Genomic DNA, 24673 nt, shown 5'->3' with positions numbered 1-24673 from the left:
TTGGCATGACTTGTATGTGTGTCAACTGTCTCCTGTTGGCAAACATTAAATGTCCTGTTTTGAGGATTTTACACTGGTGTTGTGTGACAATTTGTCTAACACCAACTTAAAAATAAACACTAAAATATAAATTTGTCTAGTGCAGTGTGTGCTGTATTAAGAGACGAAAATAAACTAAGGGAAGTGAAACTGTCACGTGACAAGCTTAGAAATATGTGTCACTTCATCCACAGCTCCGACCCGCAGACGGCGAGATGGATTCTGTCAAGTGGCCGATGCTTTTTGTGTGCCTTTGCTTTAGAGGTATGTGGCATATTCTCAACACTGTAAAACCAGCTACCATATCTTACTGCACATTAAAGGTGCAGTTAAAACGTCATCTTTATGTCTTAATATAATTTTCCCTGGATCAAGATTATGATTTTGAAATAGATTAGCATTTTTATGTAAGTCCTTCTCTTCTCTGCTTTATCTCGGTTACTTTTTATCCCTTTTTCCTCTACAACAGTTACTCAAACTATAGATCCATCTTGGAAAGTTAAGGTGCCATCCTCAGTTAAAGGTCTCCCCGGATCCTGTGTGTTCATCCCCTGCTCGTTCAACTACCCAGATACAAACAATCGGATCACTGCGTTCTTGGGGATGTGGATCATCGCTGGTGGTTCATCGATCATTTATCACCCAGACGAGTCGAAAATGATCAAGGAGTTTCAGGGTCGAACAGAGCTGCTGGGAGACGTGAGACAGAAGAACTGTTCACTAAAGATTGATCCCCTTAAATCAAGTGACAGCGGGCCTTTTTTTTTCAGGATTGAAATGAAAGGCTACGCCAACGGGTCCTACACAGAGCAGACATCCATTACAATGATGAGTAAGTAATAACATCAACACTGTAAACCCGAATTAGTTGACTTTACTCGCAAATCGCGTGGAAACCCGTTGCCCTATCCCACTTTAGTTTTTACACAAGCTGAAACTAGAACTGTTGCGTTGTATTAACGTGGAACTGTAAGTTTTTACACAAGCTAAAACTAGAAATGTTGAGTTGTATTAACGTGGAACCTTACGTTTTTACACAAGCTGAAACTAGAAATGTTGAGTTGTATTAACGTGGAACCTTACGTTTTTACACAAGCTGAAACTAGAAATGTTGAGTTGTATTAACGTGGAACCTTGCGTTTTTACACAAGCTGAAACTAGAAATGTTGAGTTGTATTAACGTGGAACCTTACGTTTTTACACAAGCTGAAACTAGAAATGTTGAGTTGTATTAACGTGGAACCTTACGTTTTTACACAAGCTGAAACTAGAAATGTTGAGTTGTATTAACGTGGAACCGAAAGTTTTTACACAAGCTAAAACTAGAAATGTTGCGTTGTATTAACGTGGAACCTTGCGTTTTTACACAAGCTGAAACTAGAAATGTTGAGTTGTATTAACGTGGAACCTTAACTTTAGTATTTATATTTATTAGTAGTGTGTACTCAAAATCATTAGATAAAACTAGCTATTATGACTTGTTATTACTACTCATCATTTAACACAATTATTGTATTTTCCTCTAATTTAATTTGCTTTTGATTGTTTTTTAATATGTTATTAAACATTGTTTCAATTAAATTGGATAAAAAAAACAGAAACACCTGTAAATGCTCCAATGCATTTTACTTTTAATAAAAATGGCCAAACACAGCTAATCACAAAAAGGATCCGTTTCATCTGCCTCAATGAAGGGAGGCCAGAGCATGAACCAACATACTATCATATCAGAACAATATATAATTCCATCTACATAGACTGATGAAGAACTGAAATATGTATGTATGTATCTATACAATGTCCTATGTCTTTCCGCTACAACTTCGCTCAGTTTAAATTGTCACACAAGTCACATCCTTTAGCACGCTTCCCACAAAATATAAGTGTGTTTAGGTGTGTCAGTGTTGTTTGTGGGTGTTGTGTGTGGGTGTTGTATGTGTCGGGGTGTGTGTCTGCGTTTTATGCGTCTGTTTGTCCACCTGTTTTACAGAAAATAAGAAGGTTTACCCCACAGGTAAGAAAAAAAAAAAATAGTCAACAGTTTCTTAAAGTAGACTTGACATCTCTTTACATTGCGAGCTGATTTTTCAAAGTCTGTAGCTTTGGCTTTAGGTCAGTGTGAACTAACAAGAGCAATACCTGTTGGATGAACTGAAATGTGAGCTTCATAGTCTTGGGGTAGTAAGGATGGAGTGCATACATGAGTCCAAACAGAATGCACATTGCTATTGGCAGATCTTGAATGCTGTCCATCACGACTTCTCCCTCAATGATGCTTTTCAACGAGGCTGGACTGAGATGCTGGGAAGATGTGAGCACAGCACCTTTACGCTCAATAAGAAGTATCCCAATGTCTGGGTCACGAAAAGAATCATCATCGATTCCTAAATAAAGAAAAACAGAAGAGCCCACTCATTACATTATATTTCTCATTTGAAAAAAAACTTTTATTAAAAATGATAAGAAAGCAAGAGCTTACTTACAAAGCCTGCTTTGAAGAAGTCTGTGGGGTTGTCCCCAAGGATGATAGGAAGCCCTCTGACACTCAGTTGGCTCTGTAGTCTTTTGGGAATTAAACACAGTACAACAAGTTAGATAGCTCAAATGAAAAACAAATAATGATCTCTAAGAAATCTTAAACAGGCCGAGCAATGTTTGGATAGAATTATGCAACTAATAGAGTAGCATTGTGATATGATGTTTATACCTAACCTAAGAACAACAATGCCAAGTACATAATGTGGATGGACTTACATTGGTCTGTCCAACATTCCCTCTCTTGGATCCAAATAACTCGAGGAGACGAGGACTGTGCCGGTCAATGCTATCATAGAATTCCGTCTTGAGGTTCTTGCCCACAATCCTGCTGCACTCCATGAAGACCTGAAAAATACAGAGAACAATAAAAATCTGAATTTAGATCAACTGAACTATACAAGGCAGCTAAGCCATCTGCGAAGTAGTGCTGTCCTGAAAAACATCCATGAATGTCCTTTTTATACGATTTGAAATGTTGATGTTTAAATTAAAAACATCATACCCCAAATTAAAAATACCAATGTTTCCTTTAAAGAGGACAAGAGAAATATACATCTAGACACATTATATAATAGAAAGATAATTATTTGTTATGTTCTCTTTCTTAAACATACTTGATCTTGAGTGAAAAGGGCAGGCCAGCGTCTCACCATCGTGCTTATGGCAGGTTCCGACTCCACTACCTCTTTTCTTCTCAGAACAAACATCTGATCCATTTTCTGTTTCACAAGAGGTCCGTTTGGTGTTCTCTTCTGCATTTCATCAACCAAGTCTTTACAGGCACCCTCCAGGGCTGCCTGATCAAATGCACACACATTGTTGGTGTAAGCAGGGAAATGGGACAGTTCTACCATAGTTCCCGTGTTTTAACCGACGTTTTAAAAGGTAACCCCTTTTCTCACAGATAAACTCACAGTACTTACACTTCCACAGCATCCTCACACCACAAGAATCTGTAAAACAAGAAACTGTTTAGGTCAACAACTCAGCACAACAATGTCACTGTTAAATACAATAAGGTAATAAAACCGAAACAACACCTGTGTTACAGAGAAAACCGGCATGAAAACAAGCGTGTGTGAGGCCGGTTACACACTGCCGGCGTGGCATTTCTGTTGCGTGTCAGCTGCGTGGATTTTTCTATCTTTTCACACCAGAAACGTGCCTGACGCGGCGCTGCTGCTGCTAGCCGTGTCTGGACACATGCATGTTTCCCATTGATTTACTGCACTCAACCAGTATACTTCATGTTACACATAAATATATACTGATTTGATTACAGCAAAGACGACGTCGGCAGTATTGACGGTAAATACACTACAGTATATTGCATTCTGTACAGGTGCAATATTTGAAAATCAATCATCTTTTTTTTTATTACATTTGTATATCTGCATTTATGTCATAAACTCGAGACTTTCGAACATCAACATGCCATTTATTAATTTGTATTCATGTCAAAATGAAATATACTAATATATCTTTTCATATAAAATTTTGCCTGGAAACGCTTCCAATGCTTGCGTGTGGCGTGAAATAGCAGTCGGTCCTGTTTCTAGCAGGCAGTGTGTAAGCTCGAACCGTTTAACTATAAACAGACACGCCACGCAGCCAGTGTGTAGAGTGAGGGGGGGAAAGAGAGCGACCAGCGAATCAATGGCTGCAAGTAGCTCGGGTGTAGCTAAACACCTCCACAGCGGATGTAATTTGCCCCGACAGCGGTTGAATCGTTTTTCTATTGCGTAAAATGGCGGTTGAATAAATGATACAGTAGAACAAACTAACGGTATGTGAGCCGTCCTCAGACTGTTAACACTAAGTTAACTTTAAGTTCAGCTAACACTTTTTGAGTAGCTAGCTAGCTAGTCTTAGCAATAAGCATGTATTAACACCATGCACAGGTTCAAACAACAACATTAGACGGAAATAAAATCTGCGTCAAATTATCTGCAAGCTTTTGGGTATTAAACATTCCCACAAAGATAACTAGGCTACAATAGTTATTTGACATACTAACCATTCCACTTCGAGGTGGTAAGGTTGCTTTCTTGGATTCCGTCTGCTGCCGATGCCTGTGCTCGTCCCGCCAGGTGAAGAGCCCCTTGGACGCACGTTAGACGTTGGTCTGGTCACGTGACCAGGTAGCTTTTTGAATTAGCCCCTCCCCTTTCTTCCAAAAGTAAACATACCGAATTATCTGTGCTAAAAATGATTAGTGCAATGAATTTTTCAGCTAATTAGTACAAACAACTAATGTTGTTTAGTAATGATAGCAGGTTTTTACTAAACATAAAAGAATAAGTAATGATCACTCGTAAGTTTAATTAGAAACAAAATCTGGGTTTAGTACAGTACAGGTCATTTAGCAGACGCTTTTTATCCAAAGCGACTTACATTACACTTTAAACCCATGGCTTTTTCACATTTTGCCTGGGGAGCAATTAGGGCTTAGGTGTCTTGCTCAGGGACACTTCGACATGGAACATGGGGCAGCTTGGAATCGAACCACCAACCTTGTGCTTCCCAGCACACCTTCCCAGCACACCTTCTCTAACCCCTGCGCCACAACTACCCCCATCACCGTTTACAGTGAACTGTCACCACACTTCTGTAACAGTACAGTTGATTAAGCATTTTGAAAGAAGTCTCTTGGTAATTATCATGTTCCATTCAGTGAATCAGGACAGTATTCATTGATTTCTTTCCTCGTGTTATTGGCTTACATGTTCTACTTCAGAGGTTAGTGAAAACAATCAAGTCTCAAGTCAATCAAGTCATATGTTTGCTCTGAGGTTTATATACGTTATGTTAAAACCACATAACAAAAGAAGTCTCTTTGTTGTTGTTACAGGTGTACTGAATGACATCACTTTCACTGTGAAGGAGGATTTAATGGAGGGTCAAACTGTGGTTGCGTCCTGCTCTGTTCCTCACTCCTGCCCAACTTCTCCACCTGACTTCACCTGGAGTCGTCCCGGAAAACAACATTTCCAACCACGGCAGCTGGACGATGGCCAGTGGACAGCGACATCGACTCTGCATTTCCTCCCTACCAGAGCTGATCACAACAAGCTCTTAAGATGCAACGTGACATACAAGGGAGGGCAGAGCCAAAAAGCAGAAAAGCTCCTCAGAGTAAAATGTAAGTTTGACTTTTTACTCCAAGAGCTGAGCATTGACTTTACTTTTTAACAGACTGCCAAATGTACTACATCATGGCATCATGAGCAGTTCATTGTATATTTCAGGAATCAGGAAAAATGTATTGCCAAAATATGTCAAACATACAAGGAATTGGTCTTAGCGGTTGGTGCGTGACAGTAGACATAAAACAAACAATAGACAACAAGATAGCAGAGCACAAGTAATAAAATAAAATAAAATGCTAATGCAATGCTAATGCAATTTACATGCAGATGCACCAGTGAATGTGAACGTTGAACACAAGTCAGATGTAATGGAGGGAGAAGCTGTGCCACTGAACTGCTCTTGTGATGCTCACCCTCCTGCCAGCTATCAGTGGCACGATAAAACCGGTGCTATACTGCATGAAGGAAATGCCTACATGCTGCCAAATGTCTCCAGACACACAGGAGCCCTGTTCTGTACTGCCATCAATGACATAGGAGAAAAAAATCAAACCCCGTGCTGCTCAATGTGTTTAAACAATCAAAAGAATACAATGATAAAGGAGTTTTCTTTAATATATATGTATGTATATTAATACCTCATAAAATTATATTGTTGTTTTTACAGATATGCCTGAGATCAAGACGGCCTCCTCCTGCTCTTCAGAGGCAGATATGGTGAAGTGTGTGTGCATTGCAGAGTCCCAGCCCGTCAGTATGATCCATTTTGTGCTTTCTGACAGAGTCCTGCCAAGAGTGAAGGTAGAACAACATGGCACCGTGACCATCGGAACTCTGCATGCAGAGTTTGGATCTTCTCGTGTTGTTCTCTGTGTGGCCAACAACACGCTGGGCAATGCAAACATAACACTCTCTTTACCGGTTAACTGTAAGGAAGATTTGTATGTATTTCTAGAAGTGCGTCACACAAACCTCAATTTCCTATTGATGAAGAGAAACATGTCTCCACTGTTTCTGTTTGGACAGGTACGATGCAGAATCTCTATATTGTCATTGCTTCCGCAGCAGCCGGGATTTTGGTGACGGTTTTAATAGCTGTCAGCGTTTTTATAAAATGGTAAGTTTTCCCTCTAGTATATTTTATGAATATATAATTCCAATTTGAAAAGCGAATGTGTCATCATAGTAGAAGCTCATCCTTTTGACCAAGTGGTTGCCGAAAGTCAGCTTCCAAGTTCGATTTCGCAGTTCGCATTGTTTGGTTTCAGTTGTTATGAAATGTTTTATCTGTTTTATTTTACTGTTCCCAAAATAAAAACCCTTATTCTCCCAGCAAGGGGAAATTTGCTAATGCACAAACACGTCACATCGTCCCTGAGAAGACGGACAAAGACATGGCGCTCCCTCACTGCTCTGCTACTAAAAGGTTTCTGTCATTCACTTTAGTTTGAACAAGACAATGCTAATGATGTAAAATGACACAACAAAGATAACCTAGAATAATCCTTAATCTTCATTAGAAACTTGTTGGTTTCTTTTACCCTCAGAAAAGAGAAGCGTTATGAAGATGTACATTCTGATGACATCTTTGACAATGATCATCTCTATGGCAACGTTGAGGTATGTTAATTTTTTTTAATTCATTCGTTAGTTGTTTTCTTGCAAGAGTAAGATATCGTTTTGTTTCCTACAGACTGACTGCGATGACGCAATCTACGCAAATATGTAACTTTGTTGAATTCATTGGAGGAACAGTTGCAGTCCGTCTGTTGCCAAATGATGTGCGCTGGGAAGCTGTCAACATATTATAACCCTCTTCTGTCTGTATGTCAAGTGAGATTTTCCTATGTCCGGAATTCATAAACCATTCCTGTTGTTGTTTTTAAAAGTTCTTCAGTTAAGCTCATTTTATCATCAGTAACATATTTGTGTTGTTACAAATCATCATTAAACGACTCCCGAAGTTTACTTGCTAATATGTGTGAAAACGCATCAGTATTAAACAGTAGCAGTCACCCAAAATAACATGTGCTGCACAAGTAACATCTTTGTAACTTCCTCTTCGGTAGAAATGGTTTCTGATAAGATGATATCTAAGAACATTAACAGCATAGAATCTGTGTGGAGAGGATAGCGTGATATGCAAAATTGATAATGTTATGTGACGTTTTAGGGACAAAGAACTGTTTACGGTTTAGGATAAGAAAAGGGGACACATAAATCCCAGGTGCCTATGTATTATGATCTTATAAGTACGACCAAATACTTTTTGATAAGATAATCAGCCATATTGTGGAGTACATATAAAAGCGATGCCCTGTAGATTTACCTAGGATTAACCTTGGTATTATAAGAGGTATAAAGTCATCCTTATTGACACACCTATATATGTGCAGGTGTTCTAGGTTTTTCTTATGTTTTATGTGCATGTCATCTAAAACTGTACAACGCAAAATATACATGTTGGTGTTGAGATATGTTTGTGTTATGTAATAGACAGAAGTGACAGAAGTTCGGCCCAAGTGCAGGTGGACACTTGTCAGGAATGATGTCAGAGTTTTCCCTTCTCCGTGCTTTTTGGGGGCTTTCCTGAATCTCCGACTTTCTGGTATTATAAAAGGGGCAGTTTGACCGGAGAACTGCAGGTTGTTTGGGGTTGTTGGTTTGTGAGGTGGTTCGACCTTGTTGCTGGACGGTGGTAGAGAAGCTGTAGAATAAGATCTCCGGACTGTCCGTTTTTGTCTTAGTTCTCAACCCCTTTATCCCTGTTTTTTATTCAACTTTTTATTATTCTTTTTCCTCTGTTAAAATCAGAATTTTTGTTCTGAAGTAAATAAAATTGAGTTCGCTCTGAGCCTTTGAAGTTTTATGAAAAGTTTCTTCCTTGAGGCTCACCGACCTCCAGCGGACTCCGGTGAGCCGCCGGGTCCGACTGAGGTAAATCCACTACGGACACGCGCACCCACTCAGTCCACACCTCATAACACATGGGGAGGGACCTGCCCGGCCTGGAGCGGAGTTCCTGAAGACGTCTCTGTCCCTCCCCGTGTGATATGATGTGTGGACCGAAAAGATGTCCTATCATCCGCTTTTAGCGGAGTCTAAAATTATCTTCGGTATTTCTGAGCCCTACATAAAATCGAATTTATTGGGAGATTGAAATACTTTCCGGGTGGTCGGGATTAGTGACAATTGAAAAGAGTTCTCTAAATTGACTATAGAGTTTTATGAAAAATAACCCGTAGGCTGACTTTTAAGCGGACTGCTGTGCGTCGGGTTTTCTAAGCAACGCTCGCCCCGTACCCTCTTTCCTCTTTACTCGCAGTCCGGTGGGACGGAGATGTCCGCCGGTGCCGAGGTGACAGGTGCAGCGTTAAGGAAGTAATGATGGGAGGGCATAGATATTGTTACGTGTCAGGCTGGGGCAAGACAACCTTTCCCCCGTCCTGCCGGTGGATTTCTCTTGGCTCGGTGTCTCTCTCCCGTTCAAGCAAGGTGATTGGGTTCCACCTGTGCCCGTCGATCAACTGAGGGGAGACTCAAGAATAAAAGAAGACCGAAACGAATGGGGGGAAGGTTTGAATGGATGTCCGGCTGACACTACATGTACAAAGTTAGTGTTGTGAAGGTTTGTGGTGGGAGGTTGAGGACCAGGTGAGTCTGGGGTACCCTATATATTGCTACTCTCACGTAGTCACGTCTTGTCTAGAAACACTAGGTTATTGGTTGATGCCTGTGTCAGCCTTGTGAGGCGGGGGAATTAAAATCTAATAAAAAATAAGATTACATTTATAAAAAGGTACCAGCAACGGCACCTAGTTGCGGAGTCTAGGTCTCCATAAAACAGGTTCTTGTTCACCAGAGGAAGAACAGCATGGATCACAAGACTTAAAAGCGTGGTTTAAAAGGAGGATTTTATTATTAACTAAAAACCCATAAATAACTACAATATTAAAAGTCCAGTTGGAACAAGGTACTAAAAGGATTTAAGAATTCGACCAGCCACTGCTGCTGGTCGGTCTTGCCCTTTCTTCTTGTTGTTTCCGGTTCCGTTCCTTTCCTGGTTGAGGTGTCCAGTCCGTTTCGTTCCTCTCCCCGTTGCACCCTGCCTGCTCGTCCGTTGTCTGGCCGCACTCTCGCTCGATTTCCCGTGGCTTCTCCTGCCTGTGGCTCCCCTCTCTGGGGCCTTTATAGCAGCTGTGTTAATTGGAGAGGGGAGGTCCTTTCATTGTGTAATGTGGTTGGCCAGGGCTCTCTGTAATTGATTAGTCCCTCCAGGTGCATGTAATTTACTAAAAGGTGGGTTAATATGTAAAAAAATGTAATTAAACAAACCATGCAAAAATGTAATAAAACAAACCACGCTAAAATGTAAAAACAAGCCATGCTAAAAGGTTATAAAACAAGCCACGCTAAAATGTAATAAAACAAGCCATGCTAAAATGCAAAACCAATAATTTACAGAAACCACAATGTCCCCCTGCTGACACCTGCGCTGTATTTTGTTTGACCAAAGAAGGTTCGATATGCGTGCATAGCCAATTTGTTTGTTCTGTTTAGAGGTGGGTAGTGAGGCCTAGTTTTGTTATATTATTATCTTTTGTTTGGCTCAACCACAGGTCCCTTCCTCCCCCACTCAGAGTACAACGTCATACTAAGATTGAAGTGTTTGATAATAAAGTGTGTAAAACTGTCGTCCGTTTGAGTAAACCAAACCAACTGTGTTTGTCCCTCCCCCACGCCACCTAGACCTAGACAACCTCAACAGGGGACGTAACAGATACATTTAAAGGCTAGATGTCTCATCCGCATCCAACGCCAATGAAGTTGAACGTCCACATGGCGGCCATCTTGGTAAAGTCAGCTCGCTTTTCATTTTTTAACGTTTTTTTAAACGTTTGGTTTGTTATAAACGTCAGAGGTGTAGTCATGACACGGCCACTGTTTGGGTTCACGTCCTGTTTTATTTTGTAGTTTTCTGCCACTCGTGTCCCTGGGTAACTTCACTTCCTGCCTTGTCCTGTCATCCCATGTGATTGTCTGATTGTTTCTACCTGTGTCCAATCACCTGCACCTTCCCAGTGAATTTAAGTCATGTGTGTCTCTTGTCCATTGTTGCCTTTTTGCTTTTGACTATTAGTCTTTTTGTGTTTCGTAAACTCTGCGTTTGAGTCCTGCCTTCCACGCCCACCCCTGTGACAGTGCACATGATTTTACACCGGTGTTTTTCCACCAAATTAAAAATATGAATGTGGTGGCGAGCGTTGTCTGGCTCGGCTGCAGAGGGGACGGAGAAGGGAGTGGTTCGGGGAACGGTGCATAACGAGGCATAATCAGCCCCCCCCTCCCCCATAGGTTGAACCTGTCACAAGGAACTAAAATCTAAATTTGTGTGTAGTGCTGTATTAAAAGAAAGACATAGAAATAAGGGAAGTGAAACTGTCACGTGACAAGCTTAGAAATATGTGTCACTTCATCCACAGCTCCGACAAGCAGACGGCGAGATGGATTCTGTCAAGTGGCCGATGCTTTTTGTGTGCCTTTGCTTTAGAGGTATGTGGCATATTCTCAACACTGTAGAACCAGCTACCATATCTTACTGCGCATTAAAGGTGCCGTTAAAACGTAAGCTTTGTCTTAATGTAATTTTGCCTAGGTCAAGATTATGATTTCTAGATAAACTTGCATTTTTCTTGTAAGTCCGTCTCTGCTTTATCTCTGTTACTTTTTATCCCCTTTTCTTCTGCAACAGTTACTCAAACTATAGATCAATCGTGGACAGTTAAGGTGCCATCCTCAGTTAAAGGTCTCCCCGGATCCTGTGTGTTCATCCCCTGCTCGTTCAACTACCCAGATACAGACAAACGGATCACTGAGTTCTTGGGGATGTGGGCCATAGCGCCAGATCAGTTCATTTATCACCCAGACGAGTCGAAAATGATCAAGGAGTTTCAGGGTCGAACAGAGCTGCTGGGAGACGTGAGACAGAAGAACTGTTCACTAAAGATTGATCCCCTTAAATCAAGTGACAGAGGGCCTTTTTTTTTCAGGATTGAAATGAAAGGCTACGACAAGTTTTCCTACAGAGAGCAGCAGACATCCATTGAAATGATGAGTAAGTAATAAAATCAACTTTCCCCACACATCTGTCAACAGTACAGTTGATTCAGCATTTTGAAAGAAGTCTCTTTGTAATTTTTGCGTTGCATTCAGTGAATCAGGACAGTATTCATTGATTTCTTTTCTCGTGTTATTGACTTGCATGTTCTACTTCGGAGGTTAGTGAAAACAATCAAGTCTCAAGTCAATCAAGTCACATTTTTACTCTGAAGTTTATGTAAGTTATGTTAAAAAACAAAACCATGTGAAACATGTAACTAAGCTCAAACCAAGTCCTTGTACACCACTTCTGTGCACGTAAGAGTGTAATTTTAGTATGCATTTCTAAATAAATCTGATTCCCAATACCTTATTTGTAATTTGTTAGTTTTCTGTCAAAACAATAACTTTTGATTAAAACACAGTTGAATTTGTTTATTTTCAGACGTATGACACGTTGAATTCCAACTTTTTTGAGAATCCCTTTATGTTACATGCTGTTGAGTCATGAATTCCATTTGTCTTAATCTAGAAATCAGACGATGAAACATCAAAATGTACTACATCATGGCATCATGAGCAGTTCATTTTATATTTCCATGCAGATGCCCCAGTGAATGTGAACGTTGAACACAAGTCAGATGTAATGGAGGGAGAAGCTGTGCCACTGAACTGCTCTTGTGATGCTAACCCTCCTGCCAGCTATCAATGGCACGATGAAACCGGTGCTATACTGCATGACGGAAATGCCTACAAGCTGCCAAATGTCTCCAGACACACAGGAGCCCTGTTCTGTACTGCCATCAATGACATAGGACAAAGAAAATCAAACCCTGTGCTGCTCAATGTGTTGTGTGAGTAAACAATCAAAAGAATGCAATGATAAAGGAGTTTTCTTTAATATATATGTATGTATATTAATACCTCATAAAATGATATTGTTGTTTTTACAGATATGCCGGAGATCAAGACGGCCTCCTCCTGCTCTTCAGAGGCAGATATGGTGAAGTGCGTGTGCATTGCAGAGTCCCAGCCCGTCAGTATGATCCATTTTGTGCTTTCTGACAGAGTCCTGCCAAGAGTGAAGGTAGAACAACATGGCACCGTCACCATCGGAACTCTGCATGCAGAGTTTGGATCTTCTCGCGTTGTTCTCTGTGTGGCCAACAACACGCTTGGCAATGCAAACATAACACTCTCTTTACCGGTTAACTGTAAGAAAGATTTGTATGTATTTCTAGAAGTGCGTCACACAATCCTCAATTTCCTATTGATGAAGAGAAACGTGTCTCCACTGTTTCTGTTTGGATAGGTACGATGCAGAATCTCTATATTGTCATTGCTTCTGCAGCAGCCGGGATTTTGGTGACGGTTTTAATAGCTGTCAGCGTTTTTAAAAAATGGTAAGTTTGAATGAAACTAAATAGAAAATGTATTTTGCTTGTCTGTTATGTCTCTTTTCCCCCTCTAGTATATTTTATAAATATAGAATTCCAATTTGAAAAGCCAAAGTTTCTCATCATAGTAGAAGCTCGTCCTTTTGACCATGTGGGTGCCGAAAGTCAGCTTCTAAGTTCTTGCACGATTTTGCTGTTGGCATTGTTTGGTTTCAATTGTTATGAATCGTTTTATTAGTTTTATTTTACTTTTCTCAAAGTAAAAACCCTTATTCTCCCAGCAAGGGGAAATCTGCTAATGCACAAACACGTAACATCGTCCCTGAGAAGACGGACAAAGACATGGCGCTCCCTCACTGCTCTGCTACTAAAAGGTTTCTGTCATTCACTTTAGTTTGAACAAGACAATGCTAATGATGTAAAATGACACAACAAAGATAATCTAGAATAATCCTTAATGTTCATTAAAAACGTGTTTTCTTCATCCTCAGAAAAGAGAAGCGTTATGAAGATGTACATTCTGATGACATCTTTGACAACGATCATCTCTATGGCAACATGGAGGTATGTTCATTTTTTTCATTCGTTTGTTCATTGTTTCCTTGCAAGAGTGAAGATTTAATTTGTTTCCCCCAGACTGACTGTGATGACGCAATCTACGCAAATGTGTAACTTTGTTAAATTCATTGGAGGAACAGTTGCAGTCCCTCTGTTGCCAACTGATGTGCATCAGGAAGCTGTCAACATATTATTACCCTCTTCTTTTTGTATGTCAAGTGAGATTTTTATGTCTCCGTAATTCATAAACTATCAATGTTGTTGTTTTTAAAAGTTGTTCAGTTAAGCTTGTTTTACCATCAGTAACATATTTGTGTTGTTACAAATCACCATAAAACGACTGCAAGAAGTTTACTTGCTGATATGTGTGAAAACGCATCACTATTAAACAGTAGCAGTCACCCAAAATAGCATGTGCTGCATAAGTAACATCTTTGGAACTTCCTCTTCTGTAGAAATGGTTTCTCATAAGATGATTTCTAAGAACATTAAGAACATGTTCTTGTTTAGCAGTAATTTGCATTAAGGTATAGAAAAAAGATTTCAAACAGTTAACATATGGTGAACAACTATACTTTTATCCTGTTGGTTTTCCTTTAATCCCTTGACAGTTAAAACTCAGTGCTCTGGAACATTGTATGATCTGATGTAATCAAAAATATATAAACAAATCATAAAATTAATTACTTAATTAATAAAGTCATTTTTATTGCTAAATGCTTACTTTTTTTGTACATAAAACTGTTGGTTTATACGTGTTCACACTGAAAATCGAGCGTGGCATCTTTTTCCATCCCTTCTCTTTTCACCCAATCAAACATTTTTAATTTAATAATATTTCCTTTTAATAAGACACAATAAATCTTAAATAAATAAATAAATAAGCCTTGGTTGTCACATGATACAGTGAAGCTAGGTGGACGCTGGTCTGTAGGCTCTTCAAACTAATTTTAAATCTCTTAAAACACCCAAACTCTGTCTCAACCTGGCAGGACAGCCTTATTATGAATACTATTAGTCATTATTAGTCAGTAGTATTTGTAGTAACATTATGAGTCGTTTTAGTATTAATAGCTGTAGAAATACTAGTAGTACATTTTCTCATGGTAGTAAGAGTAGTAATGTCAGTTGTAGAGTCACTAGAAGTAGTATTTTTTTTAGTAGTACTACTAGTTGCAGTCATTTTGATAGCAGTATAATAACTAGTAATAGTACTCGGTAATCAGTTGCAGTGTCACTACTACTGGTAGTAATAGTATTTTTAGTACTTTAGTAGTAGTGAGAGTCATTTTAGTATTAATTCCAGTTGAAATACTAGTAGTTGTAGTGTTAATAATGGTAGTAGAAATATCAGTTGTAGTAGTATTACTAGACGGTTTAGTACTACTACTGGTAGTTTTAGTAGGAGTAAGAGTCATTTAATATTACTACCAGTTGAAATACTAGTAGTACTACTAGACATACTATAAATATTATTAGTAGTTATAGTGGTATTTGGAAGAGCAATAAGTATCTAACGAAACCGCTTTATCCTGAGCCTAATGGTTAAGGTACAGATGATCATTGAGGCTTTTAATGTAACGTCTTGTTAGCCTTGTGTGTCTGTGTGTGTGTGTGTGTCTTTCCCCTGATTGCACTCTGCCTACTCACCTGCGCCATCCACCCAGCTGCATCCAATTGCTTATCACCCCACCCATATATACTCCCCCACTCCCTCTTTATCCCCTGCAGGCGTTGTTTTTTTCTTGTAGCCTAAACTCCTCACGAGTTCAGGCTACAAAACAACTTAACCGGTTGTGGTCTTTTCCAAACAAAACCATACAATATACAATTATATACAAATTCTCAACGTTTTCAACTGGTCTATATTTATTGTAAAAATGTATCCAGTAATTTATTATTTTCGGCACAATCCTCACCTTTTTTCAAATTTAAATTGTAACTCCAGCCTTGAGGGTCTTGGCGCGCTGGTCCGTGACACTGTCCTCACCTGCAAGGCAAGTTATATGATGACCTATTTCTTATCTTATCTCTTCTTATTTTAGGTCTATTTATCCCTGCACTTAATTATCCGCAAGATTTTAGTCAGTTCTTGGCAACCACGGCGCGTGGCTCTGTCCTCACAAGTTCCAAATTTTTTAATCTTGTTGTCTAGCCTCATTGGCGTCGTCTAGTTCATATTTTAATTTATTGTGCCGCCTAGTAGAGTCTTAAGAGAGCTTCCGGAGACAACGAAGAACCCCCATTACAACGCGAACCTCTTCATTTCCAACCTACAACCAGGGCTGTAGTGGAGGGTAAACGCACGTAAACGCCGTTTACGCACCTCTAGAATTTTGGAAATAGCGCTTACGCACCTCTAATTGGCGTTTACGCACCTCAAAGTTCCCTGCGCCTTGTATTCTTCCGTTGGAATAATCCGAAATAAACTTGGTGTAATTTTAAAACAGCTAAGACTACGTTTCCCATTGTTGAACATGTAAACGCCGTAGTCTGAATCCTTTTCATCTGCGCTGTATTACTGTCTGTGAGCATCCAATCAGTGCCTTGCGGCTGCAGCAGCGACCAATCAGGATCCAGGAGGTGTGTAAACACACGCTGTGGATCAGCCCAGTGGTCCCCAACCTTTCTTACCTCACGGACTGGTTTCATGTCAGACAATATTTCGCGGACCGGTCGAGAAGGTCCGTATGTAGGTAGTTCTTATTCTGCAATTGTGTTGTTGTGTTGACATACTTTTCATTACTGTTTTCTTAAATTTAATAAACTACAAACTACTAACACATGTATTCATTGTCATTGATTGTATATGACTTGAACGTGACGCAATTATCCACAGAAGTGAATTTGTCGATGGAACCGGTCGGAAGTTCAATCCGGAAACAGAAAGGGCCGTTGTCATGTTCTTTGATGTCAATCATTTCTAAGGTGCAGTTGCCATTACCCAGATGTCCCAACAGCTTTGTTTTCCAAGATCTGCGTCGTAGTCTCGCTATAGATGCGTTGGTCCATACCAGATTTGAGATGCCAGATAGCTTTGATTTTGGAGGTTGGCAGGTATTCTTTAGGATGGTTGAATGTACAGGGTACAACAGCACAGGACTGGACCAGGACCTCAAGATTTGGTGCAACATTTCCCGTCCACTCTCCAGCAAACACAGGGCTGCTAAAAGCTGTAAGAGAAATATAAATTGATATTTCTCGCTTTGGCCATTTTCTGTTTTTTATTAATCAATGGGGCATTTGTAGATATCAAATTGGAAAGATAGATGGGACTTCAATATGTTACCTGCCAAAAGCAGACAGAATATCATCCTCCTTTTCTCTTAGTCGGTGCTTATAGGTTTTGGTGGTGTAATAAAATTCATGTAAAAAAGAAAAGAAACAGAAAAACATAAAGTTTACCTTTTACTCCCATCTGCAAATCATACCACACTTGTGTATAACTTCTTCAAAGAGTAAACATCTTCACATGCAGGAGCCATATATTTAAACAGGAAACACTGGAATGGATTATGTCCTCGTACAGAATCACACATAAAAACAACACATAATATGTTCACATTTTTTTTATGATTCCTTTCATAATAAATAGTAATGATATATATATATATAAAAAACATATATATATATATATAATAAAAACAAAGATAAATTACGTTGGTCAAGTTCATATCAAAACACCTCAAATTGCTCTGCAGCATTATCCTTTAGTGTATTAGACTCTCTAAAATTATATTTGACCAAAAAGTGTAGTGAACAAACATTAATTGGATGTGCTATTTTAACATGGTAAGTTATATATAATGTTCTTATCTGATAAAGCGTTCTGGCTCCTTTCTGTCTCTACTAAAAACACCTTGTGTTTAATCAGCAGTCTAATCAGCAGTTTAGTTGATCAAATATAGACCCTAAAAGGAACAGAACACAACTGCTGTAAAAGAAATTTTTAAACAATTTTAGTGAGAAACTTTCTTGTAACCCTTACTCATAAGGTATTATTAATATGTTTGATTTAAGTCTGGCATTAAATTCTTGCTGTCGTCTGTAGCTCTCGGTTTGGTTTCTTTTCTTTGTTTTAAGAACATTTTCATGAATCCGCTTCCGACAATACTGACTTTACAGATTTCTCCCATCTTATTTATCAGCTGCTGTGGCTCAGTCGCTCTACCCGGGCCTCTCAATGCCGTAGCGTCTGTTAGCATCATAGCTTGAAAAGAAAATTACTTTTTCTAAGCTGAGGAAAAGATGCTTTGTGTTAGGTGTAAACACTGATTAAAAGATAATACGTGGAATGCGGCTTGTTCTTCCAATCTTTATGCAACTTCTCCTTTTTATTGCTGGAATGCTGCTTAAGCATTCCAAGTATTGTTCTTCTAATCTTTATTCAACTTCTCCTTTTTATTGCTGAAATGGTATACAGCATTCTAAGTATTGCTCTTCCAATCTTTATTCAACTTCTCCTTTTTATTATTCAATTTTGTCCGTGCCACCTTTCAACTCTTTTATATTTTCACCTATTAAAATATCAAATATTAAAATATTCAGCTCCGTTAGGACTTTCCAGCTATGACTTTTCAGGTTAAATGTACATAAATACAAGTCTTAAACTTTAACATGGTTTTCCAACAGTTTATTCTCAAATCCGCTTAAATTTTTTGAAGTTATCCTTCTCCTTCGTCAATCTTTCAGCTACAGTCCCCATTTAAACTTTAAAATGTTGACAATAGTCTAAACCATTTTATTTAAAAAACAGCTTTTTAACATTTTTTTGCTTTTTTTCAATATCACTGATAATGTTTCATTAGTTTTTTTGTCTGTTCCTGAGATATTCTTTTATGCTTCTCCCATTTCTGTATTTTAAGCATTTTTTTAACTTCTTGCACACAAACTGTGATCTGTAGAGGAAAAGTCATCACTGAACCGCTGTCATATATCGTGGCCGGTGCTCCTTGGAGACCAAAGGGGAGCCGGGTATACTCCTGTGTGGCAAAGGCAGTCTTCTCCTTAGACGCCGGGGTCAGGGGCACCTGCCTGTAGCCTTTTGTGAGGTCGAGCGTGGAGCCCCCTTATGAGCCTCCGGCACCCGGTACGATAAGTGGTAAGGGGATAAGTGGATTTCTATATGTGGGCTTCGGCGCCACCTGCTGACATTCTGGGCAACTACGACAGAAATTCTCGATCTCTTTGTCCGATCCCCTAGCACTACTCCCTCTAACACCTGCACATTTCTTAGGGCATTTGTCAGAGTGGGATCCTGTAACTGGGCTGTACCGTACTGGCCTGTGAGAGGGGAAAATCCGTTGATGCCTGGGACGTCTTCCTCGCTCGAGATCAGAGCACTTTCCTGGGCCATGTTCTCTTCTCCCGTGTCCGGACCCGCCCCGGTGTCAGCCTGGGCACCTGTCATTCCTGCAAGAGCACAGGCCGGAAAGCGTTATTCTGAGGGTTTCACATGAATGTTTTTAGGATGAGTTTTACCTCTCAGTTTTCGAGGTACTCGGCCTAGCCGCTCCTGAGTCTCCCTCCACAGGAGGTGGAAGGCTGGGAAGTCTCGTCCAATTAGGATGGGAACAGGCAAGGAATCAACCACCCCCGCGAGTATGGTCCCCCGGGAGTTCTACGATGGGGTAGTCCCTAGTGTCTCAATGGACACAGGAAGGACTTTCCTTGGGGTCAAATCACATGGACCTACCAGGTCCTTTTGCACCAGGGTAGCCCAGCTGCCCGAATCTAGCAAAGCCTCCACGTCCTGGTGATTCACAGTCACCGGGCAGGTGGGAGGTCGATCCGGGGGGGAATCTATAAGTCCTATGAGTGAGGCAAACCGGGGGACGGGTGGTGAGCTGGATGACTCAGCCGTGGGCATAGGCTCGTCCGCCTGCGTCCCACACTGCCAGGAGAGGTGTCCCACTCCCCCACACCAGTAACACTGTCGGGTTTCCCTTTCCTGGTGTATTGTCTTTGGACCCAGCAGGTTTCTGGCTCCCCCTGGGGCTCCTGAAGAGGCTTGGTTGGTAACCTTGGGACGGGTTCCTTCAGTCCGTGGTAGGGCCGCGCTCCTGGATTCTTTTCTGGAGTCCCGAAGCATCTCTGTTGTGGCTTGATATTTTTCCACCGCTTCCACAGTTAGATCGGCCGTGGTCAAGGCCTGTTGACTGAGGAACTGCTTCGCCTCATAAGGCAGGGCCCACAAGTATCTATCCACCACCACAGCCTCTACTACTGCAGGCGCCGTATTCCTCCGTGGTTCCAGCCATTTCCGCGTTATCCGGACAAGCTCGAGCATCTGCGCACGAGGAGGTTGATCGGGTTGGAAGGTCCAGCTGTGGAAGAGCTGGGCCATACCAAACTTGGTGATGCCATTCCTGCTCCAGATCTCAGTCTTCAGGACGTCATAGTCAGTCGCCTGGTCAGGTCCGGAACAGCATTCAGTGACTCCCCCGTTAGAAAAGCGGCTAACAGCCCAACCCACTGGTCGGTGGGCCAGGCTTCCCTAGTGGCCGTGGCTTCAAAGGCATGCAGGAACGCCTCAATGTCGTCCGTGGCACCCATCTTGGAAAAATAGTTACTTGCATTTATTGGCCGTACATTCTGGTCGGCCATCTGTTTCTGCAGTTGTAATTCCTCTGCCTTCAGAAGGTTGGCTTTCTTTTCTTCTTCCAAGATAGCCAAATTTGTTTGCATCTGGGCTTGCTGGGCAGCAATAAGGGTTTTCAATATGTCTTCCATTTGGTTAGGTGGGGGGCCCACGGTTAATCTGGAAAAGTGTTGAATCAAACTTTCGGTGTCCTCCTCTGACATGCACTAATTCCGCTTGAACAAGACCTGCATCCTCCATCAAATGTGATGTCATGAGAGCCAGCGCCGCTCTCACCGGGTTAGTTCAAGTAGTGCGAGGACACCAGGTTTAAAATGTAAACAAAGGTTTAATTCACGTCCTTCGGTTTAAACAGAAAACAGTTGTCAAAAACGTGTAACTTAGGCTTCGGTCGATCTTCGCCGGTAAAACTCTCAGTCCCTCCGGTCTCCGGGAATCCTCCTGTATTGGTCTGGTCTTCTGCATCGGGCCCAACTTGCAGCTCGTCTTTCTCTCAATGGTGTGTCTCCCACCCTTATGAAGGCCCTCAGGTCGTCATACCCGGATGGGTTTCAGGTGTGAGGGGAATGCTCGGAGTGGGGTTCCTAACTCCACTGGCAGATGGAGCCATAGCAGTTATAGCGATCTTCAGTTCTGTAAATCAAAAAGTCAAAAATGTACAAAATAAAGATCACACGTGACTTGCAATATATGGAATGCCAAACTGTCGAATCAACACATTGTCTTTATACCTGTTAAGTAAAACAGTTGTCCTTCCTCTCCTCTGGTGTGTTTGCTGCCCAAACATCAAATGAGAAGTGGTCGGACGCCTCCATTTTAAAGAGAATCTAAGACGGCAGATTGGCGCCGTGATCTCATCAAAAGAACAATTTACAGTATACCTCTGAATGAGGATGAACACGGCAGTAACAACCAAGTTAATCACAGCTGATGAATGGTTCCTGCAATCAGTTTGTGATCATCCGTCGCTCAATTAATCACACAGAAATTTCTTCACTCACAAACACACAAAGCATATTCAAATTATTGGAAACTTCGTTAATTATGGTGATTGACTTTGATGTATTTGGTTTGATGTTAAATCTTAATTGTGTACAATATATACACCTTTCTGGCATCAGTAAACATGGCCCTCATCAACAGCACAAAACAAGGTACGACCAAAGATGTAACATCTTACTATTAGCATCTTGTGGCTGCTTTTCAGATTCACAGTGGCCTCGAAGAGCCCACATACATAACCAACATGACCGTGTGGGAAACTCATCTCAAGAATGCCTTCATGTACGGGCTTCTGCCAGACGTCTGCCACTGAGCACTCTTGTGGGTCTGGAAGATGCAAGGCTCACAGAAGTGGTAAAACATGCACGACACAATTACAAAATGCATATTTAAAATCAAATGTTTCACGACAAACGCAGCAAGCAGACTGGGGAGAATGCCCAGCTTGCAATGCTCTAAGCCGTCCAACAAATGACTCTCTGTGCGAAAGAAGGCCAGAATCCCCACCCACCCCGCAATTCTAATGGGACGGGCTAACACAGAGGATGAAGATGGGGAATGCATCATGGGAGGGGAAGGCGCTTCCAAGGAGGGGCCCCACGAGAGGCGCAACCCGACGAATGCTTCCTCTGTGGAGAAACAGGACATTGGTCCAAAGAGTGCCCCAACCGTTCCAACCAGGCAGATCAGGCACATGGACAACAGCGTTACTCCAGGACTGACAAAGGTGGTCAACAGTTCGGCACTTCAGACTGACGTAGGGGAAGGAGAGCTGTATGTGTGACGGAGGACCGACTGCTTCCTCTCCAAAACGGGGAAGTGAAACAAACACACATACAGACACAATGCTGCAATGAAGATCGGCTTCCTTGCACGCACACTGCAGAACAACATGCTGTCTTGCTCAACAATATTTCTCATTTGGAGCAGTAACAGAATACACAAAGACCACCATCACACATGTATGCTATGTTTACATCAGATTCATACAAAGACATGCCAACAACAAGAGTAATTGTGGAAGGGAAAGCATTGACGTTTTTAGTAGACTACTCATTCAGTAATTCAAGAAAAACATTTTCCAAATCAAAAAATGAGTAGGCGATATGTATATTCTGAAGGGGCTTCAGGTTTGACTATGACAAAAAAATTCACTACACCGTCACCATTCATGACGAGTGTACACTCTGACGAGACTAACCCTGACCCTGACATAAAAGGGAAACATTTTTCTCTCTCCACTTTGCTTGCTTGCTTGTTGTTTGACTGTGTTTGGAAAATTGTTGACTTGTTAGTTTGTCATAAACAAAGTAAGTTTAGCCGCTAGCAATGTTAGCAAGCTTGTTATAACACGCTCGGACATTGATGATAGTAATAAGTCCTCTCGCGTCTGCTTCTTTGTAATGTTATTGTGAGCTTCAAACTGAGATGTTGTCGGGTGAAGCTACAGCCGACGGGGGGTGTAAGTTGTGCAGCGAATACAGTTACAGATGTGTCTTTCGCCCTGCAGTTACGGGAGGAAAGGGCGGCAGTAAGACATCCTGTATGCACCCGTGAAGAGGGTCCGAATGAATGCCAGGCAGTAAATATAGAGACTGCCTGTGGTGACACACCGTGGAACATGAGAGTAGGTTGACAGACTAACTCCTGGCTCAGGGCTAGGGATTTGTGCCGGTACAGTGATGTTGGTCATTGCGACCCGGCTGAGGGCGGCATCGGAATTGATGCTTATACCTTGGGATAGGGTAAAGACCACCCAGGGGTCTGATGCATGAACTGCCCAGTAGGCAATCTGCTGCTGGAAGGAATAACCAAAGACTGGCCCGGAGACCTTATTTCTTGGCCACCCTGCTTCTGGAGGCTTTTGGCAGCGGTTAGGCCCCAAGTTCGGCGGTTGCCTGTGGTGGGAACCCCATAGCTATGCTGGTATGTTCCTGTGAAGAAACAGAACTACGGTCTGCCCTGGCTATCTACCAGACGCCCCACTGAAGGGCCTGGTTTAGCAGCTGACACAAACAGCTCCTCAGCTTCCACAGGGACATTACAGAAGATTCTCCTATATGTCTCTGACAGGAATGATTGCGTCAGCCAAACCCAGCCGCGAGTCTGGAGCAGGGTGGACATCAGACGTCCAAGTTCCCTCGATATGTGGGCAACCACCTGCAGTGAAATATCCCTATGACCGGTGGCGGAAGTGCCAAAAGGTAGCTTGCTATAGCAAAGCTGAGAGGGCAAGCATCACGTTGAAAAGGTAGTCGCCGATAAGGTTCACCACCCTGCAGTGTCATCACCCTTTAGGGTGAAGGAGCTATACAGGTCCTATAGCCTGGAGAGCTAAACATGGCCACTAGCAAATGCGGGCTTCTGAGTTAGCTTGAGGGCAGACAGCAGGCCAAAAGACATTCCTAGCAGTGAGGACGGAGCGATGACACTATAACCAAGCACCACACTAGTTAGTCTGGGGGAGAGCACCGTGCTAAGTGTGAAGCTGTAACGTCAATAAAAACAAATTGTACGCAGTGCTACTGTTGACCTAGTTAATCAACTAGCACCACATCCGCAGAGTTAGTCTGGGCAGGAGCACCCTGCAAACTGTGACAGCCGTAATGTTTATGAAACAAATGTACAAAGTGTTAAGCTGCATTCACACCAAAAGCGAAGCGAATTATTTGCGCGAGTAGATTCCATGTAAAGTCAATGCACAAACACGTCTGGTCGCGAATGAGGCAAATTTTAAACGGGCGCGGTGAATGACTCAAGACGTGACGCGTGGGACGCGAAAAAGAAAAACGAGCGAAGCGAATAAATCGCCTTTTTGCTTAAGTTATTTCATACAATAGTAATCATGTAAAATGACACAACAAACATAACTTGAATAATCCTTAATGTTCATGAAACACTTGTTTGTTTTCTTTACCCTCAGAGAAGAGAAGGGTTATGAAGATTCTGCTGACATCCATGACAATGATCATGTCTATGACAACATGGAGGTATGTTCATTTTTTTTCATTCATTCATTGTTTCCTTGCAAGAGTGAAGGTTCAATTTGTTTCCTACAGACTGACTGCGATGACACAATCTACACAAATATGTAACTTTGTTGAATTCATTGGAGGAACAGAGCAGTCCCTCCGTTACCATCTGCTACCAACGGGAAGCTGTCAACATATAATCACCCTCTTCTGTCTGTATGCCAAGTGAGATTTTTCTTTCCCAGTCATTCATAAAATATTCATGTTTTCTAAAGTTGTGCATTTAAAAAATAACTTAATAACCCCCTGACAGCTTGTTCTATCATCAGTAACGTATTTGTGTTGTGACAAATCACCATAAAACGACTGCCGAATTTT

At 41.4% G+C, this 24673-nt stretch overlaps 3 protein-coding genes and 1 pseudogene across 19 annotated transcripts in view; 2 read left to right on the top strand and 2 right to left on the bottom strand.

Moving 5' to 3' along the window:
* Window positions 1–24673, bottom strand: part of LOC120812996 (myelin-associated glycoprotein-like) — a 75583-nt pseudogene that overhangs the window by 18240 nt on the left and 32670 nt on the right. The window lies entirely within an intron of this gene.
* On the top strand, window positions 162–8520 carry LOC144389685 (sialic acid-binding Ig-like lectin 14). Of its 2 annotated transcripts, XM_078095226.1 has the most exons (9): window positions 162–303; window positions 509–871; window positions 5429–5719; window positions 5994–6236; window positions 6334–6594; window positions 6693–6783; window positions 7000–7092; window positions 7214–7286; window positions 7360–8520. In XM_078095226.1, exons 1-9 carry the CDS (start codon window positions 255–257, stop codon window positions 7393–7395), a joined length of 1500 nt encoding a protein of 499 aa, XP_077951352.1. In that variant the 5' UTR covers window positions 162–254; the 3' UTR covers window positions 7396–8520. The 2 variants fall into 2 exon arrangements, with proteins under 2 accessions (XP_077951352.1, XP_077951351.1); XM_078095225.1 differs by lacking the exon at window positions 5994–6236.
* On the bottom strand, window positions 1644–4749 carry LOC120808306 (uncharacterized). 8 transcript variants are annotated; one of them, XR_005709941.2, is made up of 6 exons: window positions 4595–4749; window positions 3501–3530; window positions 3228–3374; window positions 2794–2922; window positions 2523–2601; window positions 1644–2423 (listed from the first exon to the last, which is right to left on the bottom strand). XR_005709941.2 is itself a non-coding variant. In XM_078095244.1 (6 exons), coding segments are annotated over exons 2-6 (366 nt in total). In that variant the 5' UTR covers window positions 3514–3530; window positions 4595–4749; the 3' UTR covers window positions 1644–2421. The 8 variants fall into 8 exon arrangements, 6 of the variants coding, with proteins under 6 accessions (XP_077951370.1, XP_077951371.1, XP_077951372.1 ...); XR_005709940.2 differs by having other exon boundaries at window positions 3192–3374; window positions 4595–4735; XM_078095244.1 differs by having other exon boundaries at window positions 3228–3370.
* LOC120811125 (sialic acid-binding Ig-like lectin 14) lies at window positions 11062–24550 on the top strand. Of its 8 annotated transcripts, none has more exons than XM_078095221.1 (8): window positions 11062–11219; window positions 11419–11781; window positions 12371–12619; window positions 12719–12979; window positions 13078–13168; window positions 13444–13536; window positions 13654–13726; window positions 13799–14437. In XM_078095221.1, the coding sequence occupies exons 1-8, from the start codon at window positions 11171–11173 to the stop codon at window positions 13832–13834; spliced, it is 1215 nt and encodes a 404-aa protein (XP_077951347.1). In that variant the 5' UTR covers window positions 11062–11170; the 3' UTR covers window positions 13835–14437. The 8 variants fall into 8 exon arrangements, with proteins under 8 accessions (XP_077951347.1, XP_077951346.1, XP_077951343.1 ...); XM_078095218.1 differs by lacking the exon at window positions 13799–14437 and adding an exon at window positions 24383–24550 and having other exon boundaries at window positions 11159–11291; window positions 13423–13536; XM_078095216.1 differs by having other exon boundaries at window positions 11161–11291; window positions 13423–13536.

Source organism: Gasterosteus aculeatus, chromosome 20 (genome assembly GCF_964276395.1).
Source record: "Gasterosteus aculeatus chromosome 20, fGasAcu3.hap1.1, whole genome shotgun sequence".
Lineage (NCBI taxonomy): Eukaryota > Metazoa > Chordata > Actinopteri > Perciformes > Gasterosteidae > Gasterosteus > Gasterosteus aculeatus.
This window is presented reverse-complemented; position numbering and strand designations above follow the sequence as displayed.